Below are 18312 nucleotides of genomic sequence, written 5' to 3'. Positions count from 1 at the left end.
AAAGACTGTGAGCTGGTGACATTTAATAGTTCTTAATGGCAAAGCAGGAGCCAGAGTCATGATGTCCTGACAGCATGTCTCATCCTGAGCCCTCCAAAAATCAAGCAAATGTTCTTTTATGTTGTGTTTTATTTTAAGTAATTTTGTTCAACCATTCATTTACTAGAAAGCCCATGAAAAGCATGAAAAATAATGAGTTTTACCTTTAAGCAAACAGGCCTTAAGGTTTTCATGAGCTGCAGGGAGTGTATATGGCTCACCAGCCTCTTCCATCTCACATCATCTCACCAGTGCATCGTAGAGAAGGAAAGGGCTCAAAAATACTTAGGATTTTTTTTTAGGTGTGGTATTTTTTTCAAGTTAAAATGTTTTTGCTTCTTGAGTGGTTTGTCAGGGTCAGTGAAAAGACAGACACTTACTCTGTACCTGGGGCATTGGAGGTACCGCTTAGTCCATACATCCTTATTAGCATGCGGCACCACGCCAGTGTGCTAGCAGGAAAGGCAGCTATTAGCAGTGATATGCAGGATGCAAAACTACAGACATAGGCCAGAGACAGTCTCTCGGACTCACTCCCTGTCTCCAGTCCAAGGCACTCCAGAGCTTGGGAACTCCCACTTTCTGCCTGTCACAGGCCCAGACCAGCTGCTTCAGTCTCACTGAAAAGCAACCTTTCTTCCTGTCTGTTTTCTTTCTCCTCTTTATTGATGAGAAAGTGTCATATTGGGGATGGTAACCCCATAGCATAGGCCTTGTTTGAGACAAGGAACAGTGCACTCTGGGATGACTTGCTCCATGGACCCTGGACCACTTCCTGCTCAATGTGTTCACCTGGATCTCAGCAGCAGCCAGCCACCTGGGTTCTGCAGGTTAAAATTGACACTATGTCCCATTCATCACCAGACACTGTTCTTTGTTTCTTGATCCCTTTGGACACAAAAGCAAGTCTGGAGCCTGGTAAACCCTTGGTTTGGATGATCCAAGGCCATGGAGCCCACCTTTCAGCCTTGTCTTTGCATCTCATTTTCAGTGTTTCTCAAGCTGTGTGTTGCCACACACTCAAGTCTTCAATCTAGTGCAAAAGCCATCTTGGTTTTTGTCTGTGATGAACTACAGTAGACTGTCACTTAATGCATTTAGTCAAGATTAACCAGTTTGTGAGGATTTAATTATATACAGGTATATATGCTTATATTCAAATATACATGTGGGGCTGTTTCGATGGTTCAGTGGGTAACGGTACCTGCTACTAAGCCTGACAACCTGAATTGAGAGAACCAGTTCCTTCAAGTTGTCCTCTGACCTCCATGACCTCTGACCTCTCATGCTTGTATGCATGTGTCCATGCACATACTCATACACCACTGCATGGATGTAGTCAAGGGACAGTGTGTGCAGAAGTCTCCCCCTTCACCACGTAGGTCCCGGGGGGGGGGGGGGTTGATCTCAGGCTGTTAGACTTGGCAGCAAGTGTCTCTCTTCTCTGAACCATCTCGGGCCTACACTAGCCTTTATCTGCAGGTGTTGTAAGATTCTTCCTGCTCTCCTACCTCTATCTGCAAACCTTGGTCTGGTCGCAGGTTCTGCTTTCTCCCTAGGGTTCACTTTCCCTTTGTCCAGGGGTTTCTTCAAAGGAAATGAATCCAAGAGAAAGTTCTTCCTGCCTTTGCCCATGTTTGCTAGGCATTAGTGTGAATGTTTACTTATTTTTACGTCAAAAGTGGCAAAGGCTTCTTCCTCTGAATGAGCTAAAGCCTGAGTAGCAACAGCAAGGAACTTACTTTTTTGTCCACAGAGAATGAATGGACTTATTTCACAGGCTCAAAGGACCCTGGTCTAAATGCGGTTCTGTTTGATCTGTTTTAACTGCCTGGGCCCACTGACTGTCATGTTTCCTCAACTTGATCTCTGATGGTCTGGCTCCCATAGGGTGTTCCTGAGGTCCCAGCAGCTTGACCGGTTTCTTGCTGTTTCAGAATACCAAAAAAATAACATGGGCTAAAGCTAGTACTTCACTATTGAGACTCTGAGATCTGAAGTACTTTCTATTTAAAAAAAAAAAAAAAAAATCCTTCCCACCCCTCAGTTTCTGACCTTGCTGGTCCTAGTTCTGGTCCCTGGTGCATAGCAGTCCACCTCACAGCATCCCAGTTCTGCGGTGAGGGTCAGGAACAGACCAAACACTTGTTTTTGCATTATTCTTGTCTCTGCAGCAATGCTTTATCTATGGGTATGTGGCAAAATAGTTCAACAGAATCGTTTATTTTTCTCCCTGGCAATTCTCCTCTTGCTTAGTCTGCAGATCTAAAATGAAAAGTGGTTTTGGCTATTGATGTCATGAAAAACATGGGCTGTCTTTCATTCCATTTTGCTCTAGCCTCATCTCTCCCTTCAGGGTTAATCTCAGGTTCTTGGCCCCTGGAGTTCTACTCCTCTCGTAGACACTGAAGTTCAGGGAAGGAGGCAACCCTGTTGATCTTCAGCCACGTGACTGGCACAGGCCCTCAAGCTGTCCCATCTTTGCAAAGTGAGAGGACGTTGCTTACTGCCAGCCGGAGCTGCCCGCTGCTGCAGGCTCTCTTCTGCTGCTGTACCGCACCACCTAGTACTTCATTTTGCATAATCTGTTCCAGTGGAAGCCTAGCAGCTCAGAGAGAAAGCTGTGTTCTGCATCTCTGAGAACCAAACATGGAGCCTGCTCCTTTTCTTCTGGGCTTTGGTGTCTTGAATCGATCCTAGAAATGTGAACAGCCACCCAGCTTTACTCATAAGCATGTGGACCCTGTGTTCTGTTGGTGATGGGACCTCTATTCCCCGGAGTGTCACAGACTCGGGGACCAACAGAGGTCAGAAACTGGGTCACAAATTTTCATCACTTTTCTTTTTCTGGAATTGTCATTACTTTATTTTCCTGTTTCTCTCTAGCCTGGTTAAGTTTCTCCTTCATAATTACAGTTGCAGTCTGAATTACTTTGAAATATTTATGTCTTCTCCAGACATCAAAATACAATGTACTTTATGGTCTGTCACATATGACCACTGTTAATAATAAATGTATCTTCAAAATGAGTGATTGAATTGAAGAAAGAAAAGGCTGTCTAGGTCTGCCAGTAGGTGTGTGTTTTGTACAAAGTACATCATTGGAAACAAACAAGTATACAGAATAAGTTTCTGTGCTCATGAATTTTATAGGCTTACTGTGGGAGTCAAAGAAAGTGTGAGAATTGTTAAAGGTGATAACGATAGTGATAAAGATGATAGTAGTAAGAGCTGAAGTAACCAGCCTTGTTCTAATATCTTGCATATGTTATCTCTCCTGGGCTAATACAGCACCTTTAAGAAGTCGATGTATATTATATAGGGAGTTGAGCCTTTGTTCAGTAATTTAGCAAAGGCCATGATGATAATAAATGGGACGTGAAGCCAGTATTTCTGACTCCACACACCCACTACTTCATCAGTATTCTGTTTTCTTCTGCCTCTCATTCTGAATGAAGGCTGGTGGTACTAGTATACAAAGCACAGCCTAAGGACAGAGGGGTGTTTATTTGAAAAGGAGAGTGACACTGAATTAACACTTTGGGCTCTGGCATGAAGTAAGGAGGAAGAGGCTGGGAGCCAGCGGCAGTTGTTCTCCGGTGGCACATGGCTGGGCTGGCAGTGTAAGTGAAGGGAGGAAAGCCATTTGTAGAAGAGTGGGGAACGCCGTGAAGGGCCAAAGCAGAGCATGGGGAGGAGTCCTCCCAGGTTGAGAGTAGTGGGATGGGGAGTGTTTCTGCACACTTTCTCACAGATTTTCCTTTTCTCCTGATACAGGCATTGAATGTCCCAGAGGAGCACGAAACCTCCCAGGCTTGGTGCAGGAAGGAGAGCCATTCAGTGAGGAAGCCACACTTTTCACCAAGGAACTAGTGCTGCAGCGAGAGGTAGGGCATTTCCTGTAGCTTCTGCGGGCAGGGCACACAGTCCTGCTCCAGGGATTTCACCCTTCCTGCTATGGCAGAGACAAGAAGTCTGTTGCCTTTTCCATCACCCAGGCTTGCCCTTCATGAGCCATTCCTGCGTCTGCCCATATCTTATTTCTTTGAGCCCTGCGTCAGCGGTCAGCCACCCCCAAATTGTTCCTCCTCACTGGTAACCTCCTGGCACATGAGGCCAGCCCAACCAGAATCCTGATGCAGAGAGCTTAAGCTTTGCAGTCCTCCTCCTTGGCGAATTAGCCTGAGCTGCCTGCCTCCAGCTGGATTTAGAAGCTTGACTAACCCTGTCAGGGGCCAATTTTCTTTGAACATTTATTTGTATCTTTGAGTAATTGCATTTTCTGTAGCGGGTTTTCTGACTTAATTTAATTGTATTTCTGTATCTGCCTGTTGGGCTGACTCTTGCAGGCAGGAGTTGGGCTCTCTGCTACTATGGTGTCCTTCTACCTGCTAATTTTACTCAAGTCTTCGTCAACAGATATATCTTCTTTCTAGGAGTATGCCAGCCATTCATCCTGCTAAGTGAGCACAAGAAAATAGTAGTGGGAAGTGTGCCTTGCTCAGACTTAGGATTGGGATCTGCTTCTGCCCCTGTTTCCTCCTTAGTCAGGTCTGTCGGGCCACTCCAGTTATAAAGTATGCACAGAGCTACAGTCATATGCTCCTAGAGGCTTTCTCATGGGTCACTCCAGGTCCTTGAGAGCAGATATATGGGCTTCAAGATGTTCAGTGTTGGATAAACCTGGGTAGAAAATTCAGCATCTCGTTTCCGTTGAACCATCAGCCATTCCATCCATTAATATTGGGAGCTGTGGAAGAACAGGTCAGCCCTAAGGGCTTGTGTTGGGCTGCCCAGGCTCTGAGAGGTCCACCACTTTTTTAACTCACTTAGCAGTACACTGTGCTCTTGCTGTCCATGGCCACCACTTTGGGATTTCCCTAACATTTGCCTTCTTGAATTAGTAAAAGAAATTAATTTGGCCAAACAAATCCTGAGTCCTCTATTAAAGAAGTATTTGTTCCACTTCCCAAACATCAACTACAGCTACCTGGGTAATGCTGCTTCTGCTTTGCTGGCCATCCAGTGGCTGGGGTGTGCAGCACTTAATTGTTTCATTAAGTTTACATTGCTCTCTGTTCTCTTTGTTAAGATGCACTTACACTTGAAAGGTAGAAGTCCTAAATAGTAACACATGTACTGGCCCTACACATTCACATACATGTTGTAACCACACAATGTAGTTTGAATTTTTATTACTTAAAGATAGCAGTGTCCACCCTGATCCTCCATTAGTGTGTGAATCCATAACATTGTCTAGCAACACCTGGAGAGTAGATGGAAGGGGCAAATACTATAGATTTCCCTTCTGACTTTGTGGACCTCTCAATACTGTACTACACAGGAACTGGGAAAGCAGGTGGGTCCACTGTAGTTTATGACCTGCAGACATCACAGGAAGTAGCAGCAGATCCTCTTGTTTTCTTGGTTTGTTTGAAGATAACATCTCACTATATAGCTCTTACTGTCCTGGAATCACTATGTAGACCAGGCTAGCCTTGAAAGAGAGCTGTCTGCCTCTGCCTTCCAAGTGTTGAGATTAAAAACATGTACCACTACCCTGGTACAGCATCAGATTATTGCTGGTTTCTTATGCTTACAAAGGGTCCTGAGACTCTTGTGAGAAGTTGAACTGTAAATTACATCTCACCTGACTTGACTCCTCTTCCTTTTGACTAACATCTCCAAAAGCAGTGGTTCTCACCCTTCCTAATGCTGCAACCCTCTAATACAGTTCCTCATGTTGTGGTGACCCCAACCACAAAATTATTTTCATTGCTACTTCATAACTAATTTTGCTACTGTTATGAATCCTAATGTAAATATCTGTGTTTTCCAGGGGTCTTGGGTAGCCCCTGTGAAAGGGACTGGACAACCCCACCACCCCCCCCAAAAGGGCTTAAGACACAAAATTGAGAACTGCTAAAGTCCCTTTTCTCTTTTTTAATTCTTGATTCCCCTACCACTTTTCTTCCTGGCCTTGTTTCTGGCCCCTGGGTAACAGCTAAAAAGAATGGCCAAATGTTCTTTCACTGTCTCCTGGTTATTGTGGCCTTACCTTTATCTGTGTGTTTTTAATACTTACTGGTGGAAAAGGTGGCATTTTCTCCACTTTTTTTAATGCCTCTGCCATATAAGCTCGCAGAACCTTAGTCTAATCCAAAGTTGATATTTATCTTTCTTGATTGTAGTGGCCCCATCTTTCACAGCCCTTTGTTTAGGGTCTGTCTATAATGAACATTCTGCATTGTCTGTCTTAGCGCTGATATGATTACTTGGTCAGACTGTTTTGAAAGGTCATTATCCAGAGGAAATGGGAGTATGGCCTAAACCGCAAATAATTTAAGATGTTGACTAAAGGAGCCAGCTGTAGCCAAGTCTCCTGGGCATTTCCCTTCATGGAGTAGATGAAAACTGTTTTCTGAATGGTAAGATAGTCAAGGGAGGTTTTCATTTAGCAAGAGTGTTGTTTATTTACTATTCCCTGTGTAGTAACTTCACCTGCTCCATAAGATACCTTAGAAAGCAAAGTTCTTGCCTTCCTACTCCTCCACAGAAATAAAGGAGCAAGGTGTCGTGCACTGGTACCCCTGCCTGTTGAAGAAAGGCTGTGTGACTGCATGGGAGCCAGTGGGCAGGACTCCTAGGCCACACATAAATAACTGTGTTGTGTGACTCTTCAGGAACTCGGAGGCTTTGCTGCCGCTTGAATAGTTGCAGTTGAGCATCGGGTTTATGCCTCTTCCTTTGATAATCAAGCATAATTGGATAGTTTGATCATCTGTCTGTCCTTGGCTCCGCCCCATCTTCCCTTTTAAGTCTTTAAACCTTTGTTCACATTATCTCATTTGAGACCAGGATTTCTCTACCTTGGCCTGCTTTCCCCCGGGTACTATACATCTGAATTACTAAGGGAAAAGTTGTTACTGGGTTCTCCATAAGTGGAAGCCCATCATGACCAAAGAACGATCTAGACTGAGAGAGAAAGTATCATGTTCACTGTCACTAGGCCAGACCTCTGTCAAGGAAGGAATGGGAAGCTGGCTTTGAATGAACGGGGCACAAGTCCTCACCTGTCTCTCCCTCTGCATTGAGTGAGTAGGAAATTACTTAGCTTTCCATTCCCATTCCGATTCCCTATGTAGAGCCTGCAAGGGGCAGACATGGCTTTTTTCTACGTTTCAGATGGTCTCCCATATCTTGAGACCTGATTACCATGCTTTCTTTAGACATAGAACTACTGACATTAGCACAGAACTACTGACATTTGCAGCTACCATTCAGTCCCATTTTCCTAAATGGCACAATTGTCCTTTTCATGAAACCACTTTTTCCTGTCTCCTACCAGGTGCTCCCCTTAGCCACTGACTCCTTTTGGCTGCAGTTCTCTTGAATTTAGGAGTCCTGGTCCCAGGCAGTGGTCTGGCATGCAGATGGTGTTGCCAGCCCCAAGACAGGAAGAGCTAGAAGTCAAATACCAGGTTATTACCTGATGCTCTGGTCTGAAGCTCAGAGCAGCCAAGGGCCTTTCTGAGGATTTCAATTCTTACCTTTACTCAAAAGGAAATTTGAACCACTCAACATCTCTTTCCAGCCTTACCAAAATGGTGCACACTAGGGCTGTGTAAATATGGCCCTCTGCCAGTTTTCTGCAAATAAAGTTGTGTTGAAATATATCCATGGTAATTCTCTGTGCATTGTCTATGACTTCTTTTACACCATAAGTCAATGTAATGGAGTTGCATAATAATGTCAGAAGTTGTATGTGCTGCAGACAAGTTTGCTTATAATCCCTGTAGTATAGATTATGCTGAATTGGGTTAAATGGCTCGTGGTACCCATGTAGAGCTTCGAGAAGTCTCTGACCTTGAGGCTGGGCTGCTTCTGGGCCATAGAACTTAAAATTGTTGTTTTATCTGAGCTGTAGTGCTGTGTCCCATTGGCTAGCATGTGTTTCGTGACATATTTTATCCTCTCCTTCCCACCCTTTTTAAGGCAACTCCCTGCTACAGTGCCAAGGACAGGGAGATCTGGTGTAATTTCCCAGACAGAGAATTGCGCTTGGTGCTAGCATCTTCCCAGAAGTAGTGATGAGAGATAGCATTAGCTAATGGATAGATAACCGGCTTAAAAGTGCAAACTCCTAGGTCTTCACACTCCAGTTATCATGTGGTCCCAAGAATATGATTTTTTGCTGCCTTGCTTTGGTATTTCTGTCTAAAAGATTGATCTAGCAATCCAGCCATCCAAGAGCCCTTTGAGGCCTTTGTCATGAATTCAGCAGTCCTTTGTGCTCTTTTGACGTCGTCGTCGTCGTCGTCGTCGTCGTCGTCGTCGTCGTCGTCCAGAAGAGCAGCTAGCCAGCATATACTTACCAAGCCGTCACTGCCTGCCAGCACTCTGCTTGCTGCTGTGCTGGAGAAACCTGAACTTTTAAAAAAGAAGCTGTAAGGTATTAATAAAAGATCAGTGTCACAATGTTTACTTGAGACAGGGTCTTAAAATGTAGCCCAGGCTGACTTGGAGCGCATGATCCTCCTACCTCTGAGGGATCCCAGAGTGTCAGTTTTACATCTCTCCTGGTTCCAGGCTTAGCAGGTATAGCTTTGGAGGAAGACGAGTCTACAGGGGCTTGATAATCATTCCCAATGTTTTCTGATGACTCCTTCGTCCTCTCTAATACCTCAGAATTGCTCCTTGATGATGCCTGGGTAATGATACCCTCATGCTGGACAGCTCCAGCAGAAAACTCAGGCTCCTGCCCTGACCTATTTCCCCTCTTCCTGCTGGCATCAGAAGGAAAGATTTCTCCCAGGGAGCTCAATCTGCAGCTTCCCTGCACAGCCCTAGTTTTCCTCTGACCCCCAACCCCTGCATTTTTTAAAAAGCAAGGACTAAAGCATTATAAGTAACTGTTGCTGTTGGGAAAAAAAAATGCCTGTTCGGAGGAACATGGCCCTATCTTGGTTATTAGATCTATCTAAGGAGGAACATAGTATACATAGGAAAGAAAGCTTAGCCAAGGAAGGAAGGAGGGAGGGAGGGAGGGAGGGAGGGAGGGAGGGAGGGAGAGAGAGAGAGAGAGAGAGAGAGAGAGAGAGAGAAACGGGCCCAACTCCTTCATTTAGGTTTCATGTTATAGTGCCTCTTGTGGGAGAAGGGGGTTGAAGGTTGATCTAACTATGTGCCTTTTGTGCACCCTCTGACAGAGCCCCATAGTGTCCCTCAAGCACTGTAATGTGGCCTCTCAGCCTCCTGTTCCATCTGTTCATGTAGCCTACTCCCTGCCGAGGAGAGCCATGGGAGGAGGACAGGTACCACACAGTGCTGAGGGGAGTTCAGCCCTAGGAAATGCAGGAGGGTGCAGTTCACCTGGCCAGGATGAACCCAGTGAAATCTGCTCTCCCACACTTGGTGGTTGCCACGTCCACTAGGAACCCTCACTGAGCCACTAATAACTGCCTGCTGAAAAAATAAGCAGGTTTCTCAGCTGTGTTTCACTTTTTCTGCAGAAATCACTTTATTCTTGATTATCATAGCCACCATCCAAGAGAAAGGGGACGTCTACAGCCTTTTCCAAACATCTCTATTTCCCCCACAAGTTCTTAATTGCTTTTTGTGGGGAGGAGGGTAAGATTTTTCTCACCCACCCTTGACAGTTCAGCACCCACCGGTGATGGTTTTCAAAGTTCAGTTTGTTCATAGTTCACTGCTGTTTTCTTAGAAGGAAACTCAGGTAAAGGAACTCTAATTTTATAGTGTTTTCTAGGGTTTTTGGTTTTTAAGCCTCTTCATGTATCTTACAATAAGTCTATGCAAAGTTGCTCTCCCAGTCTCACAGTCTAGGAAACTCTGTTACACCTGTTCCTCTTATAGCTGGTGGTGAGGAAGACTAAAATAGAAATATCTGCACTCCCAATCAAGTACTTTGCTCCTCAAATATCGCTAATTCTGTTATTAGAAAGGGATCGCTTTTTAAGCCATATTTTATCATCTTTTCAACTCCAGAGTGTCTAGAACTAAAGGATTTTTCCCAAAGGTCAAACACTGACTGATGCTGTTCCATGAAATATCCCATTCTGGTTCTGTTCTGGGGGCATGAGGGATTTGCTGTGGTCCTGGCTCCCTGGAGATTTTTTCTGCTCTTTCTTTTGACTATCTGATTCCTGCTTGTTTCATGTGCTGTTAACTTTTCAGGACCTTGTTCTTTATATATGACTACTTCCTTCCATATGATAACGTATACCCACATTCCTGTGTCTAGTCATTCTCTTAGAAGGCAAGCCTGACTATGAGCATGCATCTGTTTACAAAGACATGGCTCCCTTGCTCTGGATAAAGTGCCATCTCTGATTTATACATCTCCTTGGCCACTTCTCCAACCTGTATCTCATCACTTGTTTTATATCTGCACCTTGTCAGAGCAGGCCTGTGATGCTAGTAGTACCCAATCTATATCAGTCGACAAGAGATACTCAGGCTTTTGTAAAATGAAGTGATTTATTCCCCCACAGTTTTAGGACTTGGGAGGAAGGCCTGTTCTGTTATTATTTGCAGCTCTCTGGAAAAGCTCTCTAAACTCTGTGGGAGAGGAAGGAAGGCATTAGAGTTCTGAGGCTAATATGTGACTTCTAATTGAGGAATTTCCTATAAATTTGACCTTTCTGTGCACTTACAGCCTATCCTCTCTGTGTTTTCCCTGTCCTTCTAATCAAGATGCTTACACAAAAGTAAACAATGGTTGATGTTGTAGAAAAGCTTCAGTGCTTTAAAAAAAAAACTTTTGGTGGTCTAAAAGAAGCCACCAGGGTCCCTTTCAGTTTCCTGATACAGTTCCTGTCTCCCTCCCTTGTATGGGTCTGTCCTTTGCTTTTGCTAATTAGCCTGTTATCCCCAAGAGATTTTGTTTGTTTGTTTGTTTGTTTGTTTGTTTTTCTTTGTGTGGCCCTGGCCGTTCTACAACTAGCTCTATAGACCAGGCTGGCCTCAAACTTAGAGATCCACCTGCCTCTGCTTCCCAAGAGCTGGGATTAAAGGCGTGCGCCAACACCACCCAGCTCCAAGGGATTATTTTAAAGTGTAGGCACCCACAAATTCCTGTTCTGAGTTGAGTTGTCAACACTATATGAATATCAAACTGTTATCTGAACTTTCACATTTGGATTTCAAGCTCTTCTGGGTACTTCTAAACCCCTGAGGAGAAGAGTCCTCAAATCCCATCACAGCCTGTAAATGGAAACAACATCATCAGAAGATGTCAGAAAGCCAGGGGTGGTGGGTGCACACCTTCAGTTGGAGCATTGAGGAGACAGAAGCAGGATGCCTCTGAGTTTAAGACCTTGTCCAAGAGGGTAGGGGGCTTAAGATAAACGTTTTAAATGAGTACTACTGTTGCAATGCTCTTTTTTCTCTCCTTCCCTTGGCCTGCTGGATCCCCTGGTCAGTTTTAACTCCTAGGGCAGCTTCCAGTGGCCTTCCTCAGCAAGCTGAGCCTGCATGCTGGCTCCAGTGGGATTCCTTTCTGCAGAGCTGCTGGCTCAGCGTTGCTCTTCCTCTGTTCTTGTGCATAGAACTTTCATAGCCAGTCAAGCATAGAATTACATCCATTCTTCTGAAATAGTTGCTAGGGCTAATTTGTCATTGGCTTGGCTAAGATCCTAATACCTATGTGTCATAGGGGCTGTCTAGTCTAGGTTTGATAGACCTCAGTGCCCTCCAGAAAATAGTGTCCACATCTGTCACTGCTGCTGGAAGTGAGGGTGGGACAGGCATGGCATAGAACACAAGAGATGTAGCCTCCTTGGGACATGGAGGAGGGCCTCAGGGGTGTGATTCTGTCCCCAGGAAGAAAATCTTATTCAGCAGAAAACATCTCCTTTTCCCTCAGGAACTGGTCTCCATTGTCGTAAACTCTTCTCTGAGAGGCTTGTATTTTTCTCTGCCAGAGCAGCTTGTTTGTGGACTGTTGTTCCATCAAAAATTAAGTAAGAAATATAGTGCTTGGGCCTGACAGTTGTACTTTCCTTCCCCCAAATAGAGGCAGCAACACCCTTGGCAATGCCAAGACAATCCCAGCACATTATTCTCCTCTTTGCATCTTTAGTCCTGACCCAGATCAGTCCCAGGGTAAAGATGAAGAGACTCAAACATGATTTCTTCTTGCATCTTTCCACCCAAATGATCCATGGTACTCCTCTGAACTTCATTTAAAGCAAGGTCTCAAGACAAGGCTAGTATACTTACTGGCTCTGAGAGCATTATTGTAGACACAGGGTCCTGAAAACCCTTCCAACAGAGACACACTGAGTAGAGCCCCTGTCCCTCACCAGATTTGGTACTGTCTATTCTGATAGGACATGTTCTTTACGAGTAGTACCTGCGGAAGACAGCTGTTGCCAAACACGTTCATCTTCCTGGTCTCTCAGGAGCTATGTATGTAGGTCTTGTGACCCAGGACAAATGGAAAAGTGTTATCAAGAGAAAAGAATGCTAAACCACCCCCCACTCCAGGTAAGGTTTGGGCTAGGAGAGCTGGGATGTAGTAAATGCTCCAGAAACAGAATCCCCGGCCTCTCTTTCTCTGTAGTTGTCCTGAACATCCACTCCTGGAGCTTTCAAAGGTGAGGATTCTTTTTAAACTGGGGCGGCAGAAGCTAATATTCTTAATATAATAATGAAGAGCTGAAGGAAAGTAGCTCCGAGTTGTTGTTTCTCAAGCAGAGCACCTTCCATTGAACTCCTTCCCTTCCCTGCTAAAGCCTGGTTTGGAAAGTAGTTCTCTATTTCATCTCCTATCTTTGGATAGGCAGATGTTCCCCTCAGAACCAAAGATGACCTCATACAGATCTGCCCCCTACTCGTCAAAAGCATTTCATGCAGGACCCCAACACTCTGTCTAAACCTACAGCCACCACAGTGAGGTTTCATATTGGTGTGTTTAGAGGCTTTTCGGTCCTAGGGTCTCCCTGTTCTCTTTGTCCCAAGCATTCTAAGCCATACCTACTGCCTGAATTTCCCCTCTCTCTTGGTATTGCATAATTCAGTTGACGCCTTTTTAGAACACAGCTCATAGTATATAATAGCAAGGCTGCCTGAACCTCGAGCAAAGGACAAGCAGATTGTAGATTACATTTGCTCTCCAGGTAGCACTAACATTGTGCTGTTCCACATGTGACTCCCCCAAGGACACAGGCGTGACTGTTCTGGTGGATGAGCTGACCTTAATTCTGCCTTCTTCTCACCCACTCCCTGTGTCTGTTACCAAGGACTAGGGAGCCTCTGTGTTCCAAACGTGGTTCTGCTGTTGAACTTCCTACTTGCTACTCCACCCGTGACAATTTCTGGTCAGCTGAACTTAAATGGATTTTTAAAATGAAAGTGACCAATTGTCTGTTATGAAATGCTTTGATGCATGAAATAAGATTATGAGCAAGGTTGAGAATTAACAGCAGAGATACCCTAAACCTGGCCCAGACAACAGGGTTTCATAGTCACAGGGGGACAGCTTATTCTCAGACTCATCTTCACTATGTCTTAAGGTCATCTCTTGTTCTTTGTCACTGAACAAAAACTGAGTAACATATGGAGACTCGGACCTGGGTCCTCACTTCCAACTCCTACCTGATCTTAGACACGGTCCTCAGCATCTAAACAAGGGCAGTCTCACTGTGTACTGAAGTTGTGTTGTTCAGTGCAGCAGTCCTGCACTGAACATTTCATTGCTTCGGTTGTATACAGAATGTGCTTTCTCGATGAGGTTACTGTGAAATGAAATGTCTATGTAAATGCTTAACATAGGACCTAGTGCATAGGAAACACTCCATGAACAGCAGTTTGCAGCATCATTTTATTAGGGACATTAATTCTCTATTGGGTTTGCTAATGTGGGATTCAAATTCCAATGTGGATGAAACACTACACCCACAGTATGGTGGTAGGCTTGATATAGGTGTATGTGCTGTGAACGGTATTCATATTAGAATCGACAAAAAGTAATGTTTCTTCCACTGCCTCACCCCATACCTGTCTAAGCTGTTGTCAAGAAATGTAAATATATTCCTTCACCCCTCATCCAGTCTTGTGCGTTTTCAGGGATCTTCAAAACTACTGCCAGTTGAGCTGAGCACGGCAATATACATCTCTAATTCTAGCACTTGGTAGGTAGAGGTAGGTAGGCAAGATCTCTTGAGTTTGAGGCCAGCCTGGTCTGTTCAGACCAGTAAGGGCTATATAGTGAGACCCTATCTGAGAAGGAAAAGAATCAAAGTTTTTTTTTTTTAATTTTGTTTTTTGGTTTTTGGTTTTTTAAAGTTCCTACCAATTAGATGGATTTGGCACTTGGATGGAAACCCATTTGCCATCCTTCATCTAAGTTCTCAAAAGAGCTTTTCAATAGTTTGGGCATCAGCCAGTCTTTTTCCTAAGTGTGATAAGACTGGGCCATTTTGCCTCTGGTTCTTCATGCCCCATCCATCAAAACCACTTCTTTCTGGGCAGTGCCACTTTCACTGAAAAAGCAAAGGGCTTCCCAAGAGTCTTAACCTTTGCAAGAAGGTTTTGCTAGATTTGACCATGAGCTGATGAGGCCAACCATCACTACAAGAGGGGGCAGCCAGACACTTTGTAGGTGTCTGAGAAATAATGGCTACGTATCTTCACTGCTTGAACTACCGTGGGGGTTCCCTGCTTTTCTCTACTTACATAAGAATCCTAGCTTTGCATGATCCCTAGGGTCTCGGCAACTGGAGAGTGAGAGAGGGCTGGCCTTCTAGATCCGGGGCAGCCCAGGCCTCCTTGTCTTCAGATGGAGTCGCTGTGCTCCTTTTGACCCCATCCTTCTATCCCACAGTCACCGCAGTCTAAGATCGCCATATGTTTGTCCTTGATGGGTATTAAATTGGAAGACTTGGGAACTAGCAGGATGCCAGCAGGAGCCCTAAAGAAAGATCTAGGTGTTAACCAGGACAGAAAGGGACAGGAAAAGAACCTCAAGTAGCATTGTCTGGAACCATCACTATCGGACTAACAGCTGTCCTCTGAAGCAGGAATGAAAAGGGAAACTGGAAGCCCCTTTCCCATGCCCTTTTCTCCCTAGGTTAACATGATGCTTTCCTTTTCTCCATTTCCTGTCTCATGATACAGTAGAATTCTTTTTAGTGGTCAAGAAAGAAGTTGGCTAGCAGTGGAAGATCGTGCGGCTACTACAGATCTTTCCATCTCTTCCCAAAGGGTTACATCTGCCACTTTACTTTCCAGGTCTCTCTAGTGCTTAGGGTATGAGGATGCTGTTACCCCTCCAGCTCAATCTAAAACCACTGACTTGGGGTTTTTATGGCAGCACTGGAACCTACCTTATATGAGGAAATGCAACAAACAGTCCATTGCCACTGATTGGATATGGATTTTTGGCCTTGCCACCTGCCACTTGGTAATTTTAGAATAAGGTCACTTTCAGAATAGGAGGATTCCTTGTAGGAGGGGACAGTTGTTTCTTATTGTCATGCCCTCCCACAGCCATGTGCCCCATCTCTTGAGTGTCTGACCAGCTCTCAGCCTGCCTGGCAGAGAGAACCAGAGCTCTCCCTCGGCTTCCAGGACTGCAGATGTGGCCGTTTCCAAATGCCTGGGGTGCCCTTAAGTACTTCCTCCTTCTAATCTCAGCACTTCCACTCTCGGCACATCAGCAGCTTTGTAACTCGCATTTAATTTGGCTCTGTGTTTTGGCCTTTCGGGTATTTGTGGGAGGAAGGTGGGGATGCTGGTGAACTGTGGGTCACTGTTTTCAAAATTATGCGATTACACCTGAGTCACAATCTCTGGAGAACCATTTAAGCAAGAGTACCAGAAGAAGCCTGAGGGCTCTTGCTATTTTCACACAACAATTTTAAGTCTAGATTCTGTTTCATATTGTTCATTGACTGCCTGCGCTGGTCTTACCATCTGCAAAATGGGGTTACTAAGGCTCTCTTCTTCCTTCCTTCTTTAAGAATGTCCAATAAGGGGAATGCTCAGACATGAGGAATTTCCTGAGGAGACCTAGGCCCCAGGAGATCTCCTGAGAGTGTCATGTGGTCTGAACGGGGGAATGCTGGCCAAAGTTTCTCTTCTCACCAGCATCTCAGAAATTAGGGCCCAAATGATGGAGCAACAGAACTGTGATCTGGAACTGTGGATAATTCTGTACTCGATTGGGTTCAACTTTGGTCAGTATTTTCCCTTTTCTCTGCTCTCAGATCTGTGTGATATGTTGGCTCACATGTTTGGGTCCTGATAAGTGATGTAAATCCAGAAGACTTAGTAGTTCTCATAGTCTCCATTGTCATTAACTTGTTGAATGAAGCTCTGAGCTGAAGATGCAAAGCAGACACTAAATAGATTTATCTTCCTGTTATGAAGCTAGCACTCCTTTTCCCTGGTTGTCTGGATAAGACCATATTTGCATATCGGTCTTCCTGCCTGTCTGAATGTGCTCATGCTCCTTTTAGGATCAAGAAAAGACCTAGAACTTTTTAACCAAAACTCCTGATCTTTATGTCATGTCATTCAACCTGAAGCCATGATATTTGTTCTTGAGTATAAATTTCACTTTTCTGCTACCTGTTAGTTTTCTTGGCATGTTACCCAGAAGTGGGTTAATAAGGTCTTGCTAGAGATTGTCCTTGAAGCTGTGGATTCTTGCTTTTCCATACAAAATTATAGTCAGTGGTTGAGATACCCCAGCTCAACACCACTAAAGTATGGCAACTTCAAAAATTCATGAGGCCTTGGGAGCCCCATCATGCTGTAATGTATAGGCCTTTAGCCTTGTGCCCAGGGCAGTTGTATGGTTCATGGAGCCCCATGTGAAAAGCAGGTAGAGGTGCTGAGGTGCTCTGGCCTAGCCCTTGAAGGGATGAGGAAGGGGGCTATTCGTGACATGTTCACAAGGGCACCAAGCATGCCTACTCCGGAGATTAGGAGACCACTCCAGGAGAGAGCAGTTTCACATGGCCCAGACTTAATTACTTCTGTCCTTCCTCTTTTCCTTTCTTTACCTAAGCCCTGTGTTTCTGTAATTTGTACAGTATCGTTCAAGGGTGTTAAAGAGATCAATAGCAATTCACCTTTTCCCTTATTGATTAAATGATGGCAAGGAAAAATGGCAGGCAGTACCAATTCATTTGTCATAAGCTATCCATTTCCTGCTATGTAACCACTGACTGTCCGCTTGTTGGGTTCCTGGTCTGCAGTCGGTATTACTTCTGTTTCCAGGCTGCCTTAAGGAAAATGAAAGGACCGTTATGTTTGGCTCTTCTAATCAAAAGTGGACACAAAAAGGGGGAAAAATACAAAGAACAATGAAATTGCTTTGGGACCTGTTCTTTGGCTTCATGGCTTATCTGAAGAGCTTACCACTTGTGCTGTGCCATGAAAAAAAAGCAGCTTGGCACCAGTTGTCGGACATTGCTCTGTCACTCAGCAGCGCCCCTCTCATTTTTTCAAAAGTGCATAGGATCCCTTTCTTGTCTGTTTTAAATCTACAGAATGTAAATTGGGTGTAGTGAATGAAAAGGCCATGACCCCTGTGAATGGCTCCAGTTTTGCTGATGGTGTGAGGTGTATCAGTCCTCCATGGCTTTCAATATGAAGTGGACTCACCTTTAGAGAATGTGAGATGCCAGGGATGGATTTAGGGAGACTTGGGACATGAAGGAAGGGTTCTTATGGTAAAGAGGTTTTGTGTCCACACAGGGATAAAACACAGAGGCGATTCTTACCAAAGAGAACTTGATCCTAGAAATAGGCATGGAATAAGCATGTGTACATGTGTGTGCTGTTCACCTTCACTGGTCATACCTTCTGACTGCCACTTGGGAAAAGTGATGGAGAAGATGTTTTAAATGTGCAACTTAAGCCATTTCACAAAAAGTGCTCATTTTTAAAGTTCAGTGTTGCGCATGGTAACATACCTGGAGAAAGACTTGTTTTAATCCCAGGACTCCAAAAAGGGAAGTTAGCACTGACTACTGAGCCAAAACTTGGCTAACCCAGCTGCTGCTTCTCTCTTTTCTATATATGAAGGTAAGGTTGCTTCTTACCAAGAATTCTCACTCAAGCTGGTCAGTACTCCTTTCTGACACTCCATCCATGCTGAGGTTCACTGCTATCGTGCAAAGTAAGCCAATTCCAAGAAGCATCTTCCTGGGTTGAGTTTTGATGGAGAAGTATATTTGGGGGGCTTCCTGGAGGGTAGCCCTGCTTAGCCACTTACCTGAATATGTAGTTAATGGCATT

General features: G+C 44.6%; 1 protein-coding gene across 1 annotated transcript in view; it reads left to right on the top strand.

The window, feature by feature from the left end:
- Snd1 (staphylococcal nuclease and tudor domain containing 1) overlaps positions 1–18312 on the top strand; it is a 428395-nt gene that overhangs the window by 328391 nt on the left and 81692 nt on the right. The window contains exon 16 of the mRNA XM_006979374.4: positions 3817–3926. Within this exon, the coding sequence (XP_006979436.1) occupies positions 3817–3926 (110 nt within the window). The remainder of the gene's footprint in view (positions 1–3816; positions 3927–18312) is intronic.

The sequence above is a fragment of the Peromyscus maniculatus genome, chromosome 3 (genome assembly GCF_049852395.1).
Source record: "Peromyscus maniculatus bairdii isolate BWxNUB_F1_BW_parent chromosome 3, HU_Pman_BW_mat_3.1, whole genome shotgun sequence".
Lineage (NCBI taxonomy): Eukaryota > Metazoa > Chordata > Mammalia > Rodentia > Cricetidae > Peromyscus > Peromyscus maniculatus.
This window is presented reverse-complemented; position numbering and strand designations above follow the sequence as displayed.